The sequence below is a fragment of the Saccostrea cucullata genome, unplaced genomic scaffold (genome assembly GCF_032062105.1).
Source record: "Saccostrea cucullata isolate Sc308-1 unplaced genomic scaffold, CSIRO_AGI_Scuc_v1 ctg2157, whole genome shotgun sequence".
Taxonomy (NCBI): domain Eukaryota; kingdom Metazoa; phylum Mollusca; class Bivalvia; order Ostreida; family Ostreidae; genus Saccostrea; species Saccostrea cuccullata.
This window is the reverse complement of record NW_026937182.1, coordinates 1-21982: the sequence shown is the minus strand read 5'-3', so window position 1 is coordinate 21982 and position 21982 is coordinate 1. Positions and strand designations below refer to the sequence as shown.

Here is a 21982-nt window from a genome sequence, read left to right as displayed (position 1 = left end):
CTATCCTGAGCAGACATCTAGAAATACCAGTTCCAACTAAAATTTCTACTTCGCCCAGTGTACGATCTGCTATCAACACCAGAAAGTCTCCATAGAAACACCAGATTACCCCCTTTGTGGAAAAGAGGAACCCAACAGCATACTCTAACTGTCCTGCTGTGAGGTGGTATTATCTCAGGGAAATTAGTCATGTTGTCATAATCAGGTTCTAAAAGAGATGACAGACAAAATAGAGAAAGATTGGAAAAATAAAAGCAAACAGACAGCAGTGAAACAAACATAGATTTGTTTTGTAAAAAGGTGAAACAGCAAAGAAGAGAGAGGAAATGACCTCCGGAATACTTTACCAGGCAGATGATTGGAAGCTGGTTGTAGATTTTAGTCAGAAACCAACAATCCCAGAGATTACCGGTATTTCCACAAATCTCATGTCTGATATGGTAAAGTGGTCATCAAGTATCATCCATTAATTATTATATATCTGAGAGTTCCATGGGAAGAAAGATGCGATGAAGTCCATAAAAAGAAAGCAAAATATGACCAATTGATGGCAGAAATCAGGGAGACAGGATAACAGACCTGGAGCTATCCGGTAGATGTTGGATGTAGAGGCTTCCAGACACAGTTCTCTGGGCTAGGAGGGAAGCAAGAGAGCAGCAGTCAGTCCAAAAGATAGCCCAAGCAGAAGAAATGTCATCATGCTGATTTTGGATAAAGAGAGAGACCAGAATACCTTCCACCAGTGCGCAGTGACTGATCATCCCTGTTGACCCCCATCCTGACAGTGTACCAAGCTCTAACTAAAACTGTCTAACGCAAAGACGTGTAATATTGTGAAAAAAATTTTACCTACTAACTAAAAAGGTTAAAAAAATGTTTAAAAAGGTTAAAAAAATGTTTTAGTCATAAATATGATTTGATACCAAGTGCATAGCAAAAATGATGATACAGTTTTAATTCTTAGTAATGTGCAAAATATACGAAGTTATATATAGGCTATCATGTTAAAAAAACACAGTATTATTAGGAAAAAATTCCTTTTTTAAAAAAAAAAAATGTATTTTGTGTACAATATTTCCCAATAATCACATGACTTCATGTGTGAGAAAAAAAAACAGGACAATTGTAAAAGCATTTTAGATTTGAGCAGTACCTATTAAAAAGTGGAAATAAACAGAAGGTGTTACAAAATACATTCAACATACATGTGTTTTATTTTCAGCATTGCATATTTGAACACTGATGACTTCAGCAACCTGTAAAAAACATATGTGACCAAATGTGCATGTTCAAATTAGGTTTATGTCTATAAGGATCTATTTGTATTTTTATGGGGGGGGGGAGAGGCAGTGAAGATGGAGGAACCAGTTTTCGTGAAATACAAAGTTAAAAAATGAATGCTGTCAGACCGAAATTACCAAATAGTATTTATAGAAAAGACCCATGGGTCACAATGCTTATGGCCTGGGTCACAATTCTCACCGGAATATAACTATGGCCCTTCTTAATTGTACTTCATCAGCAGATTATACAAGTTTTGATTTGAACGAAATTGAAACTGCGCTAACTAGGGATACTTTGTTGTAAATGTGATCAAGTCTAATTGCTCTTCTGTTCTTGATAAAAAGATTTGATTTAAACTAATCCTATATATCAATGAAATGTACAGGCACGTAGCATCGGGTAGTATAAGGGTAATGCAGTGTTTGATTAAAAGACATTTTTAGTAAGATTTTCTATCGTACATGCACATGTATTTTTTCTATAGTATTTTTTTCATTTTTTACCCCCCCCCCCCCCCCAACCCTGTTAGTTGCAACATTAAAAAATAAATTTTAGAGTATATAACATAATGGTGGTGCAGTGTTTGAGTACAAAATATTGGCACAAAAAGAAGTTGGAACCTACTAATTTTTTAAAAAAAGAAGTTTTTTAAATTTCTTTACATTTGTGCGTTCTTAACATTTATAATAACATATTAACATAATGGATGAGAAAATTCATGTAAACTGAGCTCGATCATGCAGACGTACATGCATCTTGTATATGATTAATTTGCTTGAACGTATGTATAGTGTTCGTCCTATCAAATATTTATGCGCATCAACATTAAATTCACATTAAGAGCTACCATTCTTCAAATCTAATATACAAATGGACATCTGTTGAATTGGATATTTTTATTAAACAGACAATTAATTTTCGGTTTTCTTTTTTTTTTTTTTATTATTTATTGAATGATTTATTAAGTTGTTTTTAGCTTCCCAAATTTGAAAGAAGAAATTAGATTAAAAACAATTTTTAAAAAGTTTTTAAAATTATAAACCATGCATTTCAGATTTAATTGATTTATTATCAGAGACGTGATTGACATTATGTCTAGGCAAAAATTAACCTAGGAAAAATAAGATATCTTTCAAAATTACCACTTATAACAGATATTATATTAAAACATAACGAACATAACTGCAATTTAATATAATTGTCTTAGGCTATTAGTCGGTTATTTTGTAAAACAGATTAATTGTGAAATTAAATGTAATAAATTTCTGTTTATTATATTTTTTAGCCCGACCTTCATTTCGATCGGGTTCAGAGCACAAATTGTTTGAACTTTGAACTTTGTAGAACGTAAACATTCCCACTTCCGCCAGAAGAGAGAATGTGCAAAGTTGGCGCAGAAAATATATCCATGTGTGTTATTTAATGTTTACAGGAGGACATCTGTGGAATTTCGTATCGATGAAACAAGATGCTTGAGGAATAAGGATTGGATTCCATTTCTAGGTAATGTTGCGCTATTTTTCGCCACTTTTAGCGGCGGGTTGCGGGGGGCGGCGAGAAATCAGCTGTTGCACTTCTGTAGATAACTGATAACAAAATCTCAAAGTGTAAAAGCTAAATGCAAGTGTTTTACATCTTGCGTATTAAAATTCATTCAGAGAATTCGAAATTGATAAATGCATGTTTGATATAGGGCAATATACTATAGCTTGCGACTAATATAGAAAGAACCAGCGTGTTACACAATACACTGTTTATCTCTACATTTTGCGTATTTATTTTATCGGCTTCTATTATGCATTTAAACAGTATTCTGCTTATAAATTTTTGCAATGAGTACATTTTGAATACAGAAATTTTCGATTTTTGTGTCAGATCAATGATACTTGCATGTGTCATTCATTGATTCAATGTAGAAATGTACCCATCTCAATTAAGAAATACACTGAGGTTGAAAAATTCGAAAGCATTTTTAGGATATTTCTCAAGAACTTATGGTGATATCTAACAAAAAAAAAAAAAACAAAACAAAAAAAAAAAAAAAAAAAAAAAAGGATATGATCTTGCAGAAATGGAAATGTGACATTTTGACTTTGTATTCATTTGCAATACAACATATTTCTTGTTTCAATCATCTACATTTTTTTTGGTTGATTTTCAGTGACAGGAAGAAGCTAAGCATCAGTTTTAGCATTGGCTGACAATCCCACGTGAATTTCATTTTTAATTCATCATATCTCGGTATATGTTACGACATTTATGTATATTTATGTAAAAGGTATACAGTTTTGTTGATCAGTATTTCATGAATATTCATTTTTTGTATTCGACTTAATAGAGAAATATACATAAATGCATGTCTTTGGTCATGGAATGCTCAGTTTTTCACAATCCAACAATGGACTAAAAGATATAAACACTCCCCCCCATAAATTCAACATCCCTGGAGACCCATTTTATGCATGTTATGCAGACTTGGCAGAAAAACCAATTAGTAATGATAATTCCCAAAAGTAAACACCATTTTGTAGTAATGTCCTGGAAGAATAAATAACTCATATTTTTCTTCTTTTTTGAGATTGTGAAAAACTAGGAAGTAAAAATATTAGATGAGAATAGATTTATTATTGTTGATTAATAGATCAAGAAGTGATTTAACTAAACATGCAATAAAGAAATGTAAGAAACAAAATAGGCCAATGTTTTATAACAATGTTCACAGTTTTTATTCAAGGAGGAATAATTTTCAAAAATGCATTTGAAAATAATTTAATGTATTAATTTTATACATGTTATAATTCCATGTGTTACTTTAACATGCTTAAACAGTGAGCACCCTCTTGGGTAAATAAAGTGTTTTGTACAAGTGCTATATCTAGGAAAAGCCATCATCGTATGAGATCACATGGGGGACCCCTTATGATTTTATTATTTACTTACTATTGAAAATTAATGAAGTAGTTTGACTATGTTTCATAATCGTGATAATATTTCCCTTGATAATTATTTCAAACACTACCTAGCTGTTAGAATTTTTTTTTTTTTCATCTTTCCATTACTAGGTTGCCATGTTTGATGTTTCTTTATTTTTAAAAAGTCACCATCCTATTTTGGTATTGACATTGAAATACGATAAAATTTATATGAGGAAGTTTAAATAAAAAGATTCTTGAAATCCTGCTTCCACTAAAATTATTCTGATATTTTTATTGTACAGGTTTATCTCTAAATCGTATAATAGATATGTCACATGTATGTCATAGTTACATGTATGGCACAAGTATATCACAGATATTTTATTAATATATTATTAAAAGGTAAAGATTTAAGGTAAACCACGGTTGTTTCATAGGAATGACACAGGTATATATACTGAAAGGAAAAAGAAACGCAGGGTAGCATAATGTTCGAAAAAATTTTGACCACATGACCGAAAATTACGAAAATTGGTCAGAAAAGAAATTTAGTTGCTGTGCACCAAAATCAGTATTCAGAATTACTCAACCATGAAATTTATGACGTCACGTAGGGAAAACACTAAAAAGCCCAAAACACGTGCAATTTTTTAACGACGAGTTTGTCAACAAATTTTCTTGCATTATTTGATGCATTTGAGGTATGCACATCGTTTTTCAATATTAGGAGACATTATGAATTTCTTACAATCTTGGCACAGTTTACGGAAGTTCAATGGGGTCTTGTTTTCGAATTGCCTAATTAATGAAAAAGGCAACAACGGTTTACTAAGCAGTTTCTTGTAAATTTTCCCCCATAAAACTTGTTACCCGTTGTCAGAGAGGGTTAATTTTTTCAATTAACCGTGACGATGACATGTTTAAACAGCGATCACCCCATGTTAAAAGCGGGTTATTCGTCCTGCCATCTCTTAAATCACCACCTTACTACCACAAAAACAGCCATTTATACAGTAGATGATTATAATCATTATATTCATACGAAATTTGAAAGAAAACAATTCCGCAATTTGATTTTTTGAGCCAGTCAACTTACTGTTTTACTCCTCTCACTGGCGCATGCGCGCGCAGTTTGATGTTTTTTTTTTTGGTTACCCATGCCAAATATAGTATTACTGAAAGATAAAATCTTAATGAAATTCCATGCAAAGGAAAAATAAGGCTCTGGCTGATGCATAAGAGACATTCTGATAATGAGTGTTTTCATTTTCACTTTTGGTATAATAGTATGTCAGCTTCAATAACTCATGAATTATTAGACAAAATCAAATGGGAATTTGGTTATATCTTTTTAAAAGATGATTTTAAAAGTCAGATAGGAAAACTAAAACATAATATAAGAAAAACAAATTAAATTCACCTCAAAAGTTTATTATATATTACAGGTATTATTATATTGATATGTCACAGATATGTCAAAGGTAAATTACAGGTGCATCATAGGAATGTCACATGTATTTCACAGACTCATAGTAATGACATAGGTATATATATCTATGGATATGTAAAAAGGTAAGTCACAGAAATGTCACTGGAATGAAAGGACAGGCTATGTATGTCATAGTTATGACAAAGAACGGGTATGTCACAGATATTATATCAATATGTCACAGGTACAATACCCATGCATTCATATTATGTTATTATGTGCCATCACAATGCATGTTTGAGAATCTGAATTAATATACTTTATATATATTTTATTTATTGCAGTTTAATTCAACCATGCTATCATCAGAAGAAGCTGCTTGATAGAATACACCCCCAGCCATGGAGCAATTTTTACAAGAAACAAGAAAATTTCTGGTAAGCGAGAACATAATAGTTTATTGTATTTTGATTAGATGCAGTGCATTCCCATCTGCATGTTTTCTGATTACAGTTATGTAATATTACTTGAACTTGGCTTAAGTTCAATGCAGCAAGAAGCAGAAATTTTATCTTGGAGTCTGTCAGTGAAAGAATTCGAGAAAAAAATTGTGTCAGATAATTCCTACAAAAACATATTTCATCATGTTCATGTATTTTGAACTGACATGTTCTAAAAAAAAATTTGAAATTCAAAGCTTCTCCGCAGATTGAATTTCTGTAACCTTTAAGCTGTGAGATTCGATCGCCTCAATTTCAAGAAGATTAAAATATCTAGATCATGATTTTAAACAGTTTTTAAACAATAAAACTGTTTTTATAATTCTGATAGAATATCTTTTTAATCTACCTTTAATTCTTTCTCGGCATTGGAAGTTTCAGTATGTATAAGTACTGGTAGATTTTATACATCAGTGAACAAGATACATGTAATTTTTTTGAATTCTTTAGAAATTGAAAAGTAATCAATATATGAGACATGTTAAAAACCAATACATTATACATTTTATGTACATGATGAAAGTATACACTAATGACAAGAAAAAAAAAATGCAAACATAAAATATTAACTTATAAATGTATATATATGTTAACATGGTTAAATTTGTCTGTATGGACTAATTTGGAGACTTTGGCAATTAATTTCCGTAAATGCATGCTATTTTGATAGAATGTCATTGACAAATATTGAATTATCATGATGAAATGGGACTAACTCTATAAGATTTTATTATCTAACATTTATAATATAACATTACTTACAATAATTAAGACATATTTGTATTGTGTGGTATGACCATTGTCGATACTGTCTAGGAGTTGACAGTCATGTAGTTGATTAAAAAAATCATTAATTTAACATGATCAATGGACTGGTAGAAAAAAAGCTTTGAGATGCATATTGAATTAATTAGTATTCGCAGTGTTTTCTACAATAATAAATTAAACTACCGATTCTTAATACTATCTTCATCAGTACACAAATTGTAATTGTTAATAATAGATATTACAGCTAGCTTTGAGCACCCATATTTATTCTTTTTGAAATCTGCAGAAAAGGGTAAAAACCTCTGGTACAAAGTACTATGTGTTGCTCTACATAGTAATTGTTGCCTAGTCCTTATTACTAAAGCTGTCAGAATCAGAAATGATAATTGCCAATGTCAAATAAATTGTGGATAAAAATATGAAAGTGGCTAAATGCATGCTGAGACTTTTCTTTATATAGAGTCAAGCAGCTGTAATAATGAATTCTACTGTATTTATGTTAAAAAGGGGATGCAGTGTCTTTTAATAGATATAATTATTGTATTATATTACACAGTGTTTAGTAGTATTGGTCATGTTTTTAACATATTGTTCAAGGATAAGACAGTCATATGGAAAATAAAGCATTTATACAGTCCCTTCTGTTTAATCGGATACTTGTAAGCTGAAACCTCTGTAATTGAAAACAGGAATTCTGAACTAAGGCCACACCAATTAAATTTCTTGTTCGTCAGACATTTGATGAAAAAAGTACGAGCGGGCTAGCAGTTAAATAATATTATTACTTTATTGTAGGCAAAATTTTTAGGCTGGGTGTGAAAAAATTTGAGCGGAGAATTATATTTTTTTCTGATTTGCAGAGTAAGTAGATGAAAAGTACGATAAATAGAGCAGAAATGGAACAGAAAACAGCACTGAATTCCCATGGTGCGGGGATTTTAAATTAATATTATTTTAATTTATAGTTTTGTTTAAATATGAGCGCGCGGGTCCGACGAACAAAAAAATTTATTGGTGTGGCCAAATATTTTTATTTACCAAAATTTTCTTTCAAAATTCAAAGATTAAAATATAGTACGTACTGTGTCACTCTCACAGAACTTGAACATGTTTAAAATCTGTCTAAGTTAACATTTCTAACAGCCAGTCAATTACATTTTGGTTTCACTGTATCATGTTTGCTACATGTATTATGTAATGCAATTTTATCCCGTGTTAAAAGCATGTCTACAAAGTTGTAAGTTCTGATTTTTGTATCACGATTACATCATATTTCCTACACTTCCAATATAATGTAGTAAGATTTCATGAAAATGTGCTTGTAAAAATGGTTTTCTCTCTATCAGGTCTATGAACTACAGTTTTATATAACAGCTTAAGATTCCAGGGTTTTCAGAAAAAGCCAGCATCTTGTCAGTTTACCATGCTAAATTACCTTCAGATTTTAGTAAAATTATTTCAATTCCCTTCAGCTTTCTTAAAAGTGCCAGTCAGGAAAATTGATTAAACCAGTCATGACATTTTTTTTTTTAAATCTAATTTTGTGTGAATACAAAGGAATTTCATGACTAAAGGATTACAACCCTAATCAATCAATGTTCTGTTTTCTAATGCAGGCATATATTTCATTCAATTTAATTTCATGTCTGATTATTAAGAACTATCAATTTCCATTTAGGGTTGTACGTATAAATGTATACACTGATATAGATGTGTTGACTTTTTGTTTATTTGTAGGACAAAGAAACATACAAAGACAGTAAAATACATGTTGTCATTGGCAATGAATCATGTGACCTTGACTCAGCTGTTTCAGCCTTGACCTACAGTTACTTTTTACACAAGGTAAAAGTCACATCTACAGAGGGTTAAACTTATTTTGATATGAGACCTATACAGTATGAGATAGATTTATTGTTTCTTGACAATTTGCAATTTGAAGTACTTTAGTGTCATATTGTCAACTTAAAATAAAAATATGCAATACAGTTATATATTTTTTTTCAGAAAAATGTTGATTAAAAAAAGAAATTAGTTCAAAATCTTCCCTTAATTCCAGATTTAATAAGTTCTGTATAGAATTTTAAAAATAATTTTACTAAGTGAAGATGGGTTTTGACTAGATTGTCACAGACAGATTTAAAGAAAAAAGTTTATATTAACTTTATTTAATTGTTTAATGCAAGAGTTACTGTTCTTTACAATCTTAGGGCCTTTTTTCACATTAAGCATGTCTAGTTCTTTTTTCCAGACATCTTCCTCCAGTCAACTCCCATGTCTTCCTGTGCTAAATACTCAGAGGTCCAAGTTCCACCTTAAAACAGACACAAAATTTCTCCTCAACCACACAGGGATAAACCCAGATCATTTGACCTTCAGGGATGACCTTGACCTTCACAACCTCCATCAACAAGGCAGATTGACCTTGACCCTGGTTGACCACAATGTTTTGGTTGGTCGTGACTCATCGTTGGAGGACAGTGTTGTCATGGTAATTGATCACCGTCCGCTGGAAAGGAAACCCTGCGATAGGTTTGTATGGGGGTTGCTTAGCTTCATTTAGAAGATACTTTGTATGTGTAAGCTTTTATCAAGTTGGCCATAATTAGTTTTCATGATGAGGAAGTGTAAAATGACTCCACTACAAAAATTGATTTGTTTTATAAGGGGAAGGATGAAACAGTAGAAAATAAATATTATATAATAATATTAGTGAAATGAAATAAAATACAAACACAAAATACTGTTTTTTCCTTGTGTATTTCCAGAATATTTTTTAAACAATCTGAATTAAAAACAAATTTTCTCGGAAAATCAAAATGATACTGAATGAATTTAAATAATTTCTAACGATAGAAAATTAGAAATGCTTTGCAGTTTCTGATGGATAGGCATATGAGAGCAGAGATCAGTGATTCAGTTTTAACTTACTGAACTGAAGTAAATCATTTAGAAATGCTAAGGTCTGGCAAGAAACCTGATATTGTGAAATTTTTCAAGCAACATGGGCACAGAAAATTGACCAATTAAGATCAAACAGAAGTCGTAAATAAACCAATTACAATGCTTTCAGATGTGTATTTTTAGATTGGGATCTTGAATTGCTTCTATTTCTGTTAAAAAAAAATAATTGAATTCTATTTATTTCAATCTGCTTTATTGTAGTAAATCCTTGGTTTTAAGACAGAAAATTAATTTTATCTCTTGTACCTGCAAGGCCTATTTGAACAAAGTAGTTTGATGTCTTTTAAATCTTTATTGTGATATATCTGTTCATAAATAAAATTGATCATTTGAAAAAAAAATACTCAGAAAAACGACTGGTACATGGATTTCATTAATACTTTTGCTCACATGCTGTGCTGAAGAATAGCCTTTTTACTGGATAGGTGTTAGACAACTAGTTGAATTCAAGAGTAACATTTAGAGCTAACAAGTCATATTTTAAATCTGTGATAATTTTTAATATACATGTACAGTAGCAAAAAAAGCAGGAATTTTCCCCCCTTAATTCTTAATATTTCATTTCAAGCAGATGAGAGATATCTTTTACTTAATTCAATCAAAACACCAGCTGCTTTTATAAATAAAAAAAAATATTTCCATTAGGCCTAATAAGCTAAAGACAGAAGTATTATAGACTTATTTTACACAGAACACAGAAATTGATTTTTGGCATCAAAAGGAAAAAAAAAACATGACACGACTTCATTTTTCGCTATCTGGCATTGAAAAAGAAGAAAAGGAAAGGGTCTGTCACAAATCAATGTGTTGTCTTAACTGTAATACCAGAGCAACCAGGGTGTGTGACGCTTAATTAAGAATCCGAGAATTCTTTCTGAAGAAATGAAAGCGCCAGTTTCTTCTGAGGTCGTCTGGCTTGACACGACAAGTCGTATTGCTTTTTGTCGCCAAGAATAAAATATTATGTTAGTATATAGCCCTGGAAGAAAAAAAATGTGATATCCATGGAAACCAGTGGACTTTTTATGTATATCTTTAATGCTGCAGGTTTTTATGGAAATGGTAATTTACTCAGGGTTAGTTAGATGCTGGTTATTAATATGCATTTGAAGTTCAGATTAATGTTGAGAATGATATTGAACAATCTAAATACTAGCCACAGGTGTTAATTACAATTTCATTACAGTTCCAGATTCTAGTGTAGAAAAAATAAAAAAAATAAATTCTAAAGTGTGTGATATAATAGAAAATATTAAATTAAGAAATATGAGTAAAGACATTGGAGAATAATAAAGAATACACTCCCTTGCTATTGTAAAATTAAAAAGGCTCATATATTGGGATTATGTCCCTTTTTACCAGGTACAATTTTTGTTCTTTTCTTTTTTCAGAAGAGTTCTATATAAAGTATTGACTTAGAAACTTACTTAAAAATAGCAAAATAAAATATTTTAAACTTCTCAAAATATTTCTGATTAACAATGATATGGTACCTATTAAAGGATGTTCAAACATCTGTTGTCTGAAAGCAAAAAATCCCACATTCAAATTTATATAAATATCACATTTCTTGGGTATATTATATAAGATGAACACTGATCTCTCGTTAATTTTCTGTTTAGCAGTAAGTTGAGGAATTCTTTAACTATTGCCATTTTATTGCAGTATTTCCCTAGCTTGGTACAATTCTCAGTTAACCTTGGACTTTCTGTAGGGCATGACTGTCTCAACACTACGTAATAATATTAGCGTCTCTCAATTGTCGAATTAATTCTCATTGGTTGATAATTTAATAACATCAACAACTTTGAATTGTTGAAGACAATGATGAGATGACTTAAACCCCACCTCTTTTCTTAAACACCATCAATGGATCAATGATACATGTTGACATTCGTCCAATTGTATATTTCAACAGTGAATGAAAGGCTGTGTAAAGAACTATATGCGGTATATTGCATATACATGCCCCCACAAAAGTCAGATTTTGAAAACTTCCTGAAATGTGCTGAATTCAATAAATTGTATGAGAAATATATATTAACAGAACATATTATATTTTCAAAGCAGTTTATTCACAATTTTTGTTTTTATGACGTCACAAACTACCGGGTAGTCTGATTTTATATCCTTTTTAAGAAAGAGTACAAAATGGACAAAATTTCAACAATTTTAGCTTTAAATTTTATAGAGCGCATGCTTGTTCAGGAACAATATTTACATATTTCATTGATATTATCATTCTACACATTATATCAAAATATTGATCCTGAACACACATGCGCTCGGTGACTTTTACTCAAAATATTGATGAAATATGTACATTTTTCTGTAGAGTTCATAAAAAACTAAAATTTATGTCATGTTTGTGACGTCATTACGTACATATGACGTCATTACGTATGAAATTATTCAGTGCTTTGAAATCAGCATATACTCCCCTGTTTAAGAACTTAATTAAATATACCTCCATCAAAGTTTGATTTGGGGGGCAAATATTGGCTATTACCGAATAAAGTTCTTTCAGATGCTAATTATGTTATGTCGAGAATTCCATGCCTTACTGAAAGTCCAAGGTTAATTGAGAATTTTACTATTTTCAAGATTGTCCTTCATGCAATCATCTCTTTCCTGAGTTTTGTTGCTCCTCTGGTTAGGAACTAAGGAAGGGAAGGGGCAGATAGTCCAAAAACATTAGTTTTATGCATTATTCTTACCACTAAATCTGGTCAGCGATTGCTTTCACAGTGTTTTCTTTTCATTGTAGGGTGAAGATAATTCAGGACCTTGTTGGCTCCTGCAGTTCTTTGGTCGCTGGGATATTACTGGACAATCCAGAATTTACAATATGCCCACAAGTTGCCACATTGTTACTAGGTAAATCTGAATTTGAATTTCACAGTCAGCTATCATGTAATCTTGCTTAAAAGTCTGTTTTTTTTTTTAATTTAATCAATTTTTTTTTTGGCTTGTTTGTTTTGTTGGGAATAGGCAAGACAATAGTAGGTTTTTAAAAGATGAAAGAAAAAACTTGGACTTGCTGTATTAAATGTTGTACCCTTCATTGTTTCTGCAATTAAGTGACATTGCATACTAGTTCTGCTTTTTGTGATATCAAAAGAAAGTTGCTAAGCCACTGTGTTACCAAAGTTATCAAATTGACACAAGCTTACAGTCTGGGGTTGAATTTGTAACAAGCCACCGTTTTCCTAACAGGTAACTTGCAATTTGCTAAAATTATATTTCTAATGGAGCACAAAGTTATACTGCCTAAATTACAAATTGATCTCTCTGTTTTTATGCGCACAAAGACTTAAAAATTGATGTAGCATGGTAAAGATTGTGGAGATCAAAGATGACTTCGCTATATCTGTGAATTCGCAATATCCGTGTTCATACTAAAACAAGTTTTCACTGTATTGGCCATGTCATATCTTGGTCTTCCCTTGCCTTCGTGATAATTTGTCGGGGGTAACCTGAGAGGCCATGTATGAGACACAGCATTATCAATCTCTCTGACTTCATGTAATTAGGGAAGCAGTAGCTATTGACAAAGCTTCTAATGGGTCCTTCAGTTGTATTTTATTTTCAGGCTTTGTTGGGCTTATTTACAGGGGAACATATGGCTTCGTCATTGTATATTTACAAATCAAAATTATTAACGAGGCTGGGGTGTGGCAGCCATTTTCAGACTATTTCTATCTCCTTTAAAAGGAGAGCTCCATATGAAGATATAGAAAATGATCAATTTTTAAAACTAAAATGTATGAATTTTTTTCTTTGTGAAATGATAGTAGACAGCTTAAGTTACCATATCTAAAAAAATAAGTTAAATCTGGTGGTTAATTTGTGATTAATTTGTTGACCCCCCAGCTTCCTTAAAAACAAAACCACAGCATGGTTGTTCTGGTTTCCTGGCAGTATGAAAATTTGTAACATGTATGGTTTAAAATAAATTTATACCTCTGGGTAGTGCTTTATGATACAATATATGATTTCTACATAAATTACTGTACGTGTACATAAATTAGCGTACTGTAAAATCACATATTTTCGTGGGGTCAAAGTTTCCTGGTTTGAGGAAAATCTCTTGCTTCCTGGGGATTTGATTTCGTGGATCAAGAATTAATGAGTACTTATGTATAACATTTTACATTTTGTGGTGGACATGAATTTTTGAGTCTCGTCATACCTCTTAAAAAAACGAAAATTAACCCCCGTGAAAATTTGTGATTTCACAGTATTCAAAATTTAGCCCTATCACAGGATGTGGGGATCATGGTGTAATCATGAATTAGTGCTACACATGTTCATGTTTTGTATATATAAATCATTTCTTAGCAGTATTCATAAATTAGCACATGTGATAAGGCCACTAATATGTATGAAGCCTGCCATAATATTGTTTATTTTTTTCCGTTAATAGGTACAATATTAGTAGACACTGTGAATACGAGTCCAGAGGCAGGGAAGACAACTCCGTATGATCAAGAGGTCTTACGCCGACTGACCCAGATAGTACCTGACCTAGATAAAGACAAACTCTATAGCGACATCCAGGACACCAAGAATGATATCTCAGGTAATGGTTCTAAGGGGGTGGATCTAGGAATTTGTTTAGAGATTCAGGGGAAAATAAATATATTATTCAATATATTTGTTTGGAGAAAATGCTTTAAGGGCTTAAATTGTGTCTGATAAAGATTGATGAGTAAATTATTACACTAAGAGAACCTAAGCACACAAATTCAGATAATTGATGTATAGAGAAAACAATTTTCTTGTTGAATACTTATATAATATTCAATATCTTTGAAAATTAACAAATAGAAAAAATAAAACTGGAAAATGAATTCAAAAGTAAAAATAATATATGATAAGAGAAAGAAGATGTTGTTTTGTGAACATGAGATATGTTTCCTGCAGCTCTTTCCTTTTTAATTTAAAGTTTTCTACACAAAGAGTTGTTATCTACATCATTAAGTCAGGAAATAGTTGAAATAAGACTTTAAAAGTAGAAAAAAATCACACACACAATATGATTGTCCACCTACTGAGACATTTCTATTTTCAGTGCACCTTCTTTAAAATTTCCTAGTACAAGGTTTCACTGACACTTTACATATACAAGTGTACATGTATAAAACATCATGTAGTAGTTCTTGGCAACCAGCCAGAACAGTTAACATGTCAAAAATTAAGCTTGGTGTTAATTGACTTCCTGTTTTATAGCTCTGAGCACAAAGGAAGTGCTGGAAAAAGATCTAAAGTGTGTCACCCATGGCAACCACACAGTAGTGATGTCATCAATTCCCGTATCTTTGGAGGTTTGTATATATAGGGACAGAATGACCATTTGATGCATATGTGAAAAATGAACATCATTTTGACATACTCTTAAAAAATTAATAAAATTACATAAAATATTTCCATTTCTAAATTTTTTCTCTATAATAACCCTTTGAAAGTAAGCGGAGTTGATTTCCTGATAATTCTGCCGGAATGTAAATTAGGCAGGTTAATAGGTCAGCAGCTAAGGAGGCCTAATATGCATGTAAATCTCGTGCACATCTGTATCAGTGCCTGACGCTAAGGAGGCCAAATATGCATGTAAATCTCGTGCGGCTGCCTTTGTGTTTGACATCAGTGTGCGAGGACTATTGAAATTGGCATGGAAGTCCTCGTGTAATTTAAATCAATTAGTCTACATTCTTAATGTCTAAGTCTACAATTTTATTTCACAATGAAATGGAAATATAAGGAATCACTGTCTAGTTTTGAGAGTATATACATCAACAATAGTGGGAAACATGGATAATTTTAGCATAACGGGCTTCGGCCGTTATGCAAATTATCCCATATTTCCCACTATTGTTGATGTCCTGGCATACTCTCAAAACTAGACAGTGATTCCTTAAAAACATATTTAACTTCAATATCATTAATATGCATAGGTGAGTTTAAAGCCCAAACCACTTCTGTATATTTGTTCTTAAGGTTCATAAACCCTCTGCTCACTCATATAAAATGTTGCTTGAACCTTAATGATTTTTCAAAAGAAATGTAATTTATAAGTAAATTACACACAATTATAGCATAGCTTGCTGGGCAAAATTGGACAAAAAATACACTTCATTTTGGCAAATCTATAAAGGAATAATAGATATGTCATTAAGAGTTATCTCTCTTATCAGAGTATCAATGAACCTTAAGCTTGATATCACAATCATCAGATATCTCAAACTTATCTAGTTCTATAAATCCCATTAGGTTCAAAATGATGAGGTTTGACTGTAATTTCTCCCATCTTTAGGCATTTCTTCAGCGTTCTGATGTATCAGAGTCCATGAATTCTTTGATGCTTGACCGAAAAGGGCAGAATGTAGTTGTCATGACAATGCATGTAGATACAGGGGCTCCATGTAGGGAAATCTTAATATTCTCCAATAGTGCTGAGGAAACAACAAAGGTACATGTATTTATTGATATAAGTAACCAAAAGTGTTTTCATAATGTATAAATATTTCATTTCATTTGCTTTAAAAAAAAACTGTACACCTGAATATTTTAATGGTGCAGTGTGCATTAATCTTTTTTTTATATTGAATGTCTTAATTATTTAAAGTGGAAGACATTAACACTATTAAAAAGGATGACATTGAAATTTTGTTGTGTTTTAATACTATTGAAATAAATTCATAACAAATTTAATTGGGAAGTAATAAGGCACCTTTTTATGAACCTATTAATGTACAACATTAATTCTTTTTAATTTCAGCTGACTGAGTTCTTGAAAACAAATGAAGAGATTCAGTTAGATCTTCAGCCTTTCACCTGTGACCTCAGAAACTGCTTAGCATATTACCAAGGAAACGTCAAGGCTTCCAGAAAAAAAGTCCTTCCATTGGTCAAGTCATTTTTGCAAACAACAAATATACCTCAGGATGACCTGCTGTTGAACTTTGACCCTTTTGGGTCAGTAGGGCAATCAGACACTCTGTTAGATTTTTCAAATAACTCTGCTTCACCATCTGTGGTAACAAGCAGTGAACAATTTAGCACAAACCAGGACCTTCTCTTTGATCCTTTATCCACTGAGAGTTCTAATAAACAGACAGCTTCCCAAGATCTTTTAGGATTGTTTGAGGATACTGAACAACGAAAACACCCTAAAATCAGCATTACTTTACCAAAGTCCCCCGAGGAGCCTTCTAACCCCTCTGGAGCCCCTGATTTACTGGGCGACTTCACAGAGGCGGATGTCATGGAGTCCCCACTACGCACCCCCGATTTGATGCAGAGTCTCTCTGAGGCTTCTTCTGGTCCTGGTTCGGCCTGGAACTCTCGACCTGGGTCAGAATATCCAAGTCACACCGTAACGCCCCCAGAAACTGCTACGCCACCAAATAGTTTGATCTCAACAGGTTTCCATGCCAACAACGAATTTACTCTGCCCAGTATGAACAATGTGGAAACCATTGAAAAAATTCAGCAAAAGAAGCGACAAATGATGAAAGGTGCTAGGAAGGTGAAAGGAGATGTGATGGATAGTTATCCTTATACACCTCAGAACAGTGTGGCTGATGTACAGTTTGATTCCTTGGCCAAGGAACATAATTTAAGAACTTTGAATAATTCTCAGATGGTGCAACAAGTGGAACAGAAACGAAAGTCTTTAGGTGGAGAAGTGGACCTTCTGTCATCTGCTGATAACGAGGAGGGTAATGTTCCATTTACTCCACAGAACAGTTTTGTGTCAGATCAGTTCAGTGAGTTTTACAATCACGAATCTAACCTACCGAGTCTTAACAATGCGGAGATGGTACAACGAATTCAGGACAAGCGGGCGAGTATGGGAGGAGATGTGAAGGAAGAAAAAACAACTGAGGAAGAAGACAGTGTTCCCTTTACTCCACAAAACAGCTTCATGGAAAGCAATTTTGACACTCTAGCCAGCGAACACATTTTGCCAAGTCTTAACAATGCGGACATGGTTCAGCGGGTAAAGCAGAAGCGCTCCACTTTAGGTAGCAGACTTGTCGACCCAGATATGAACTCAACTGTGTCCCCAGTAGGAGTAGAAGGGATTGATCCAGTCCAGAGTTCTGTCCCCTTCACTCCTAAGAACAGCTTTGTGGAATCCAACATGGAGAAATATCAGAGTCAAGGCTTGGATTTAAATTCACTCAACAGTCGTCTGCTGAACATAAGTCAGGATAAATCTGTGATATTCTCTCAGGAGCCATCTTTACTGGACTTTGACCCCGTATCCATTGTACCAGAAAATGTGGTGGCCAAGGGCATTGCTCAAGAAATGCTGAAAGATAGTCAGGAGGCTTCAGGGAGTGAGTTGCTAGACCTAGACTTTAATGATGACAATAATGGTGATAGCCCAGCAGGGAATCATGGGAAATCCAGTGGAACTATGAGAAAAGATTTTAGTCAGGGAAGTCAGCAGGGAGGGAACCAGTCAAGTGACAGTGCACCAGGAAAGGGAGATAAACCAATACAGGATGTAGCCTTCTCTCTAGCAGGGGAGTTAATTGAACATGTGTTGGACAACTTTGAACCCAGTCAGTCACTGATTGATGCCACGCCCATGTCTCCAAGTGCTGCTGGGATACCAGAGGTCATCGAGGTCAAACCTGAGAAGCAGGAGGCAGTGAACTCATTGTGGCAAGGTTTGAGTGCAGACAGTTTAAATAATGGTAAGACTTTACTGTATGTTCTAACAATTTTGACTGAAAAGTAATAATTGTAAGGCTTTACTGAGTGTCTCTAAGAAATTTGATTGTAAAAAAAGGTTTTGAAATTAGGATAGAAGAATTCTGAACATACCGTAAATCTGGAAATTTTTACGTCGATTTTATTTTGCGAATTCGGGTCAAAATGGGGTTGATTAATTTTTACGTTTCAAAATTTTGCGAATTACTACTGCTTTAATTGTTTACATTTCTTATTGGTAATTTATTTTTAAGAAAAATATCTTTGCGAATGCAATGAACTTGCAAATTTGCTAAAAATTTATCTACAGCAAAAATTTCCAGATTTACAGTATACTTTTTTGTAAAATAAAATGAATGCTACTAGATATAAATCAAGTTATAATCTACTCTTCAGTATTTATATATGTATGAATGGTTGAGCAAAATTTTAGATACATAATAGCTGTGAGGAGGAAGTAAACTTGATCATTTTTGGACCTAACAATACTGTGGAAATCTACATTTCTCATTTTCATATTGAGTAAAGAATTGTTTGTTGAAACTCAAATTAATCCATTTCATAAAAGCTTGCTTACTGTTACTTAATACAGCAGAAATGTTTAACTCACCTGATTTCATACCTTTTTAATTAACAGGTGTGAAGAAGGTAGCCAGCAATAGCCAGCTTCTCTCCTTAGAGACAGATTACTTGTCAAAGGTCGACCCCCTACATGGAACCTACGACCTAGTTACCAACGAAGCGGACCGTGAAGTGGTGGAGAGTTCCAGCTTCCGTAAAATCAGTGGGGAAGCCCCCAAAACGGTCCGCGAGGACATTCTGAAAGAATCGTCCCACAGGGCAGAACGGGACGGGGCAGGTATCAACGGGACAATGGAGGACGAGGGGAGTGACAGAAAGACAAAGGAGTCTGATGATGATAGAAAGAATGAAGAAGGAATGAAAAAAGAGGAAGAAATGGGTAAGGAGAATGATGAGGGAAGGAAAGAATGGTGAAGGGTTTTCTGTAGTAGAGAGTCAGGAAGTCGGAGTAGAATGATTTGTGAAATAAAGTGTGGACAGAAAAGATTTAATGTGGAAGAAATCTGGCTACATTAATTGATTCAATTTTCAATGGGATTTTTAGCAAGTGTGTTGTTGAGGTCACTGAAATTGAGTTTTGCTAATAATTTATTCTTTACCGAGTAGACTTGTATTTCATAGCAATTTCAAATTGCTATAATAATTTTTGCAAAAATTATATCAAGTATTATTATGTGAAGATTTCTGTGTATTTTTTCTCTTTTGTTTTTAGAAAAGACGGACCATGAGCTCCCCTCACCTACACAACAAATGGCAGAAAGTCTGTTAAACACTGTAATTCAGAACGCAGTCAAAGTCGTCCAATCAGGTAACAGAGTTGAAATTTCATTAAGGACGCAGTAAAAATCATCCAACCAGGTGTGAGAATTAAACAATGGCATTAAGAATGCGGTCAAAATCATCCAACCAGGTGTGAGAGTTAAACAATGGCATTAAGAATGATGTCAAAATTGTTGAATCCGGTGATAGAGTTAATATTGTCTTCAAGAATGTTGTCAAAATTTTACTATCCTGTGTGAGGGTTAAAATTTCATTTTAAAACAATTCAAATTACCGGTAACATTATCTTTAAGTATGCAGTCAAAATTGTCCATTCAGGGGAGAGAAGAATTCTTAAACCTGATGTAGAAATTCATATACTGAAGCAAAAAATGGCATTCTCAGCAATTACATCAACATGTGATGACACTTTCTAAAAAAGGGAAACAATATCTGAGTTCCTGTTTCCTTTAAGATTGCATGTTTTTCCTGTTGAAGATGACAGGAAAAGTAATATAAAAAAAAAACACAAGTAATATAATCCTTATTTGTGTGGCATGTTTGAAAGGGATTGATAAAAGATGTTTGTTTGATGATAGGACTGTTACTTTTGCCCTGTAAGTCAATTGTTAAAATATAAAGTGTAAAATATGTTTATAAGAACTAATTTTGTAAATGGCTTGGCTCAAGTTATTTAAAAAGAAGGTTATCCTCACAACAAGATTTTTCATTTTTGAAAAAATTTCATTACATGTAAATTCCTTATTTTACATGTCAAGTGCTTAATATAACCACTTGACTTATCCAATTTTAAGAGAAAGATTAAGTCATCTTTTATTCTAGACTTTATACATGTACATGAACTGCGGTAACATTAATAGAAAAGTTAAAATCACATGTGGTGCTTTCTTCCAAGTTATTACATAATAAAATCCTTGTGTATTTTTATGAATATACAGTACTGTCATATCAAATGAAAGCAATGTTGTTCCAGAAACACAAGAAGAAGCAGCCTCAAATGAGGGAAAAACCACCATCACTCAACAGTCTATTTTTAACTTTGACACCACAGAGGACAGTATGGAGGAATCTGGGTCATCTCCCTCGGACACCTCATCCCCGACGCAATCGACGACGACGGAGGCCAGTTACAACCTCTCCTCCCCCGAGTGTGAGGGGGCGGGGGATGGGGCCAGGGAGGGGGAGAGCATGCCAAGAGCAGATAAATCTGTACTGTCAGTGACCAGTATAAGCAGTGAAAGTTTATCGTCGTACACTGGTATCAAGAGTGATGTGAACTTATTAGAGAGGACAGAAAAATCTTTAATGTCTCTAGGGAGTATAAGTAATGAGAGCTTGCTATCCTATACTGGAGTGAAAAGTGATATGAATTTAGAGGCGCTAGGAGGTCCCACATCCCCCAAAAGTAAAATTTTCACCAAAAATTACCCATCAGTGACAGAAAATTCAGACAAAAGTGAAAATTTGGCCACAGAAACTTCCAAAGTGATTTTTAAGTTAGATTCATTTGAGGACAATTTGGAAGAAGAAAATACAGAAACGAAAGTGAAAGAGAAAGTAGATTCAAGAACTAAAAGAGAAGTGTACGAAACATCAGCTGGTCGTATCAGCATCAGAGTGGACGATGAAGCGGTGCTGTCGGAATTGTCACCGTCCGGTGACCAGACCCCGGGGACCTCATTGGGGGAGGAGAAGACCCCCAAAACATCCTCCTCAGACGACGGCCTACCTCTGGTGTCTGTTTCTAGCGACCCCTTTGAGAGCCTCACCTCCTCAGCCATAGCAACCAAGGATGAAGAAAAGGTGGGTTTAGAAATCTTTAATATTTTTTGTACTGTAAAGAATTATATGGGTTGGATGTTTTGAAAGACTTTGAAATCTTTCGTTTTTAATACTGTTAACATGGTATAGAATTTTGATCACTTATGGGTTGCTGAATTAGCTTGATTTGTTTAAGTGAGGATTTGACATGTTCTTATCTGGTTTACTGAAGAGTCTATAACATGGGGTCAGACAATTTTTAAGTGAATTTAATT

At 33.2% G+C, this 21982-nt stretch overlaps 1 protein-coding gene across 1 annotated transcript; it reads left to right on the top strand.

Moving 5' to 3' along the window:
- The first annotated feature begins 2626 nt into the window (after positions 1-2626).
- Positions 2627-21827, top strand: LOC134247479 (uncharacterized). Its single transcript, XM_062729835.1, has 12 exons — positions 2627-2787; positions 5973-6065; positions 8634-8741; positions 9148-9428; positions 12628-12737; positions 14287-14442; positions 15093-15187; positions 16174-16329; positions 16639-18568; positions 19222-19545; positions 19879-19974; positions 20920-21827. The coding sequence occupies exons 2-12, from the start codon at positions 6030-6032 to the stop codon at positions 21810-21812; spliced, it is 4185 nt and encodes a 1394-aa protein (XP_062585819.1). The 5' UTR covers positions 2627-2787; positions 5973-6029; the 3' UTR covers positions 21813-21827.
- The last annotated feature ends 155 nt before the right edge of the window (positions 21828-21982 follow it).

What these genes read in the sequence shown, in the direction of transcription:
- LOC134247479 (XM_062729835.1), top strand. Translation starts at nt 6,030, where the DNA reads ATGGAGCAATTTTTACAAGAAACAAGAAAATTTCTG. An exon ending in AAGAAACAAGAAAATTTCTG is followed by an intron (nt 6,066 to 8,633) that starts GTAAGCGAGAAC and finishes GTTTATTTGTAG; the next exon opens with GACAAAGAAACATACAAAGA. An exon ending in ACAGTTACTTTTTACACAAG is followed by an intron (nt 8,742 to 9,147) that starts GTAAAAGTCACA and finishes TCTTTTTTCCAG; the next exon opens with ACATCTTCCTCCAGTCAACT.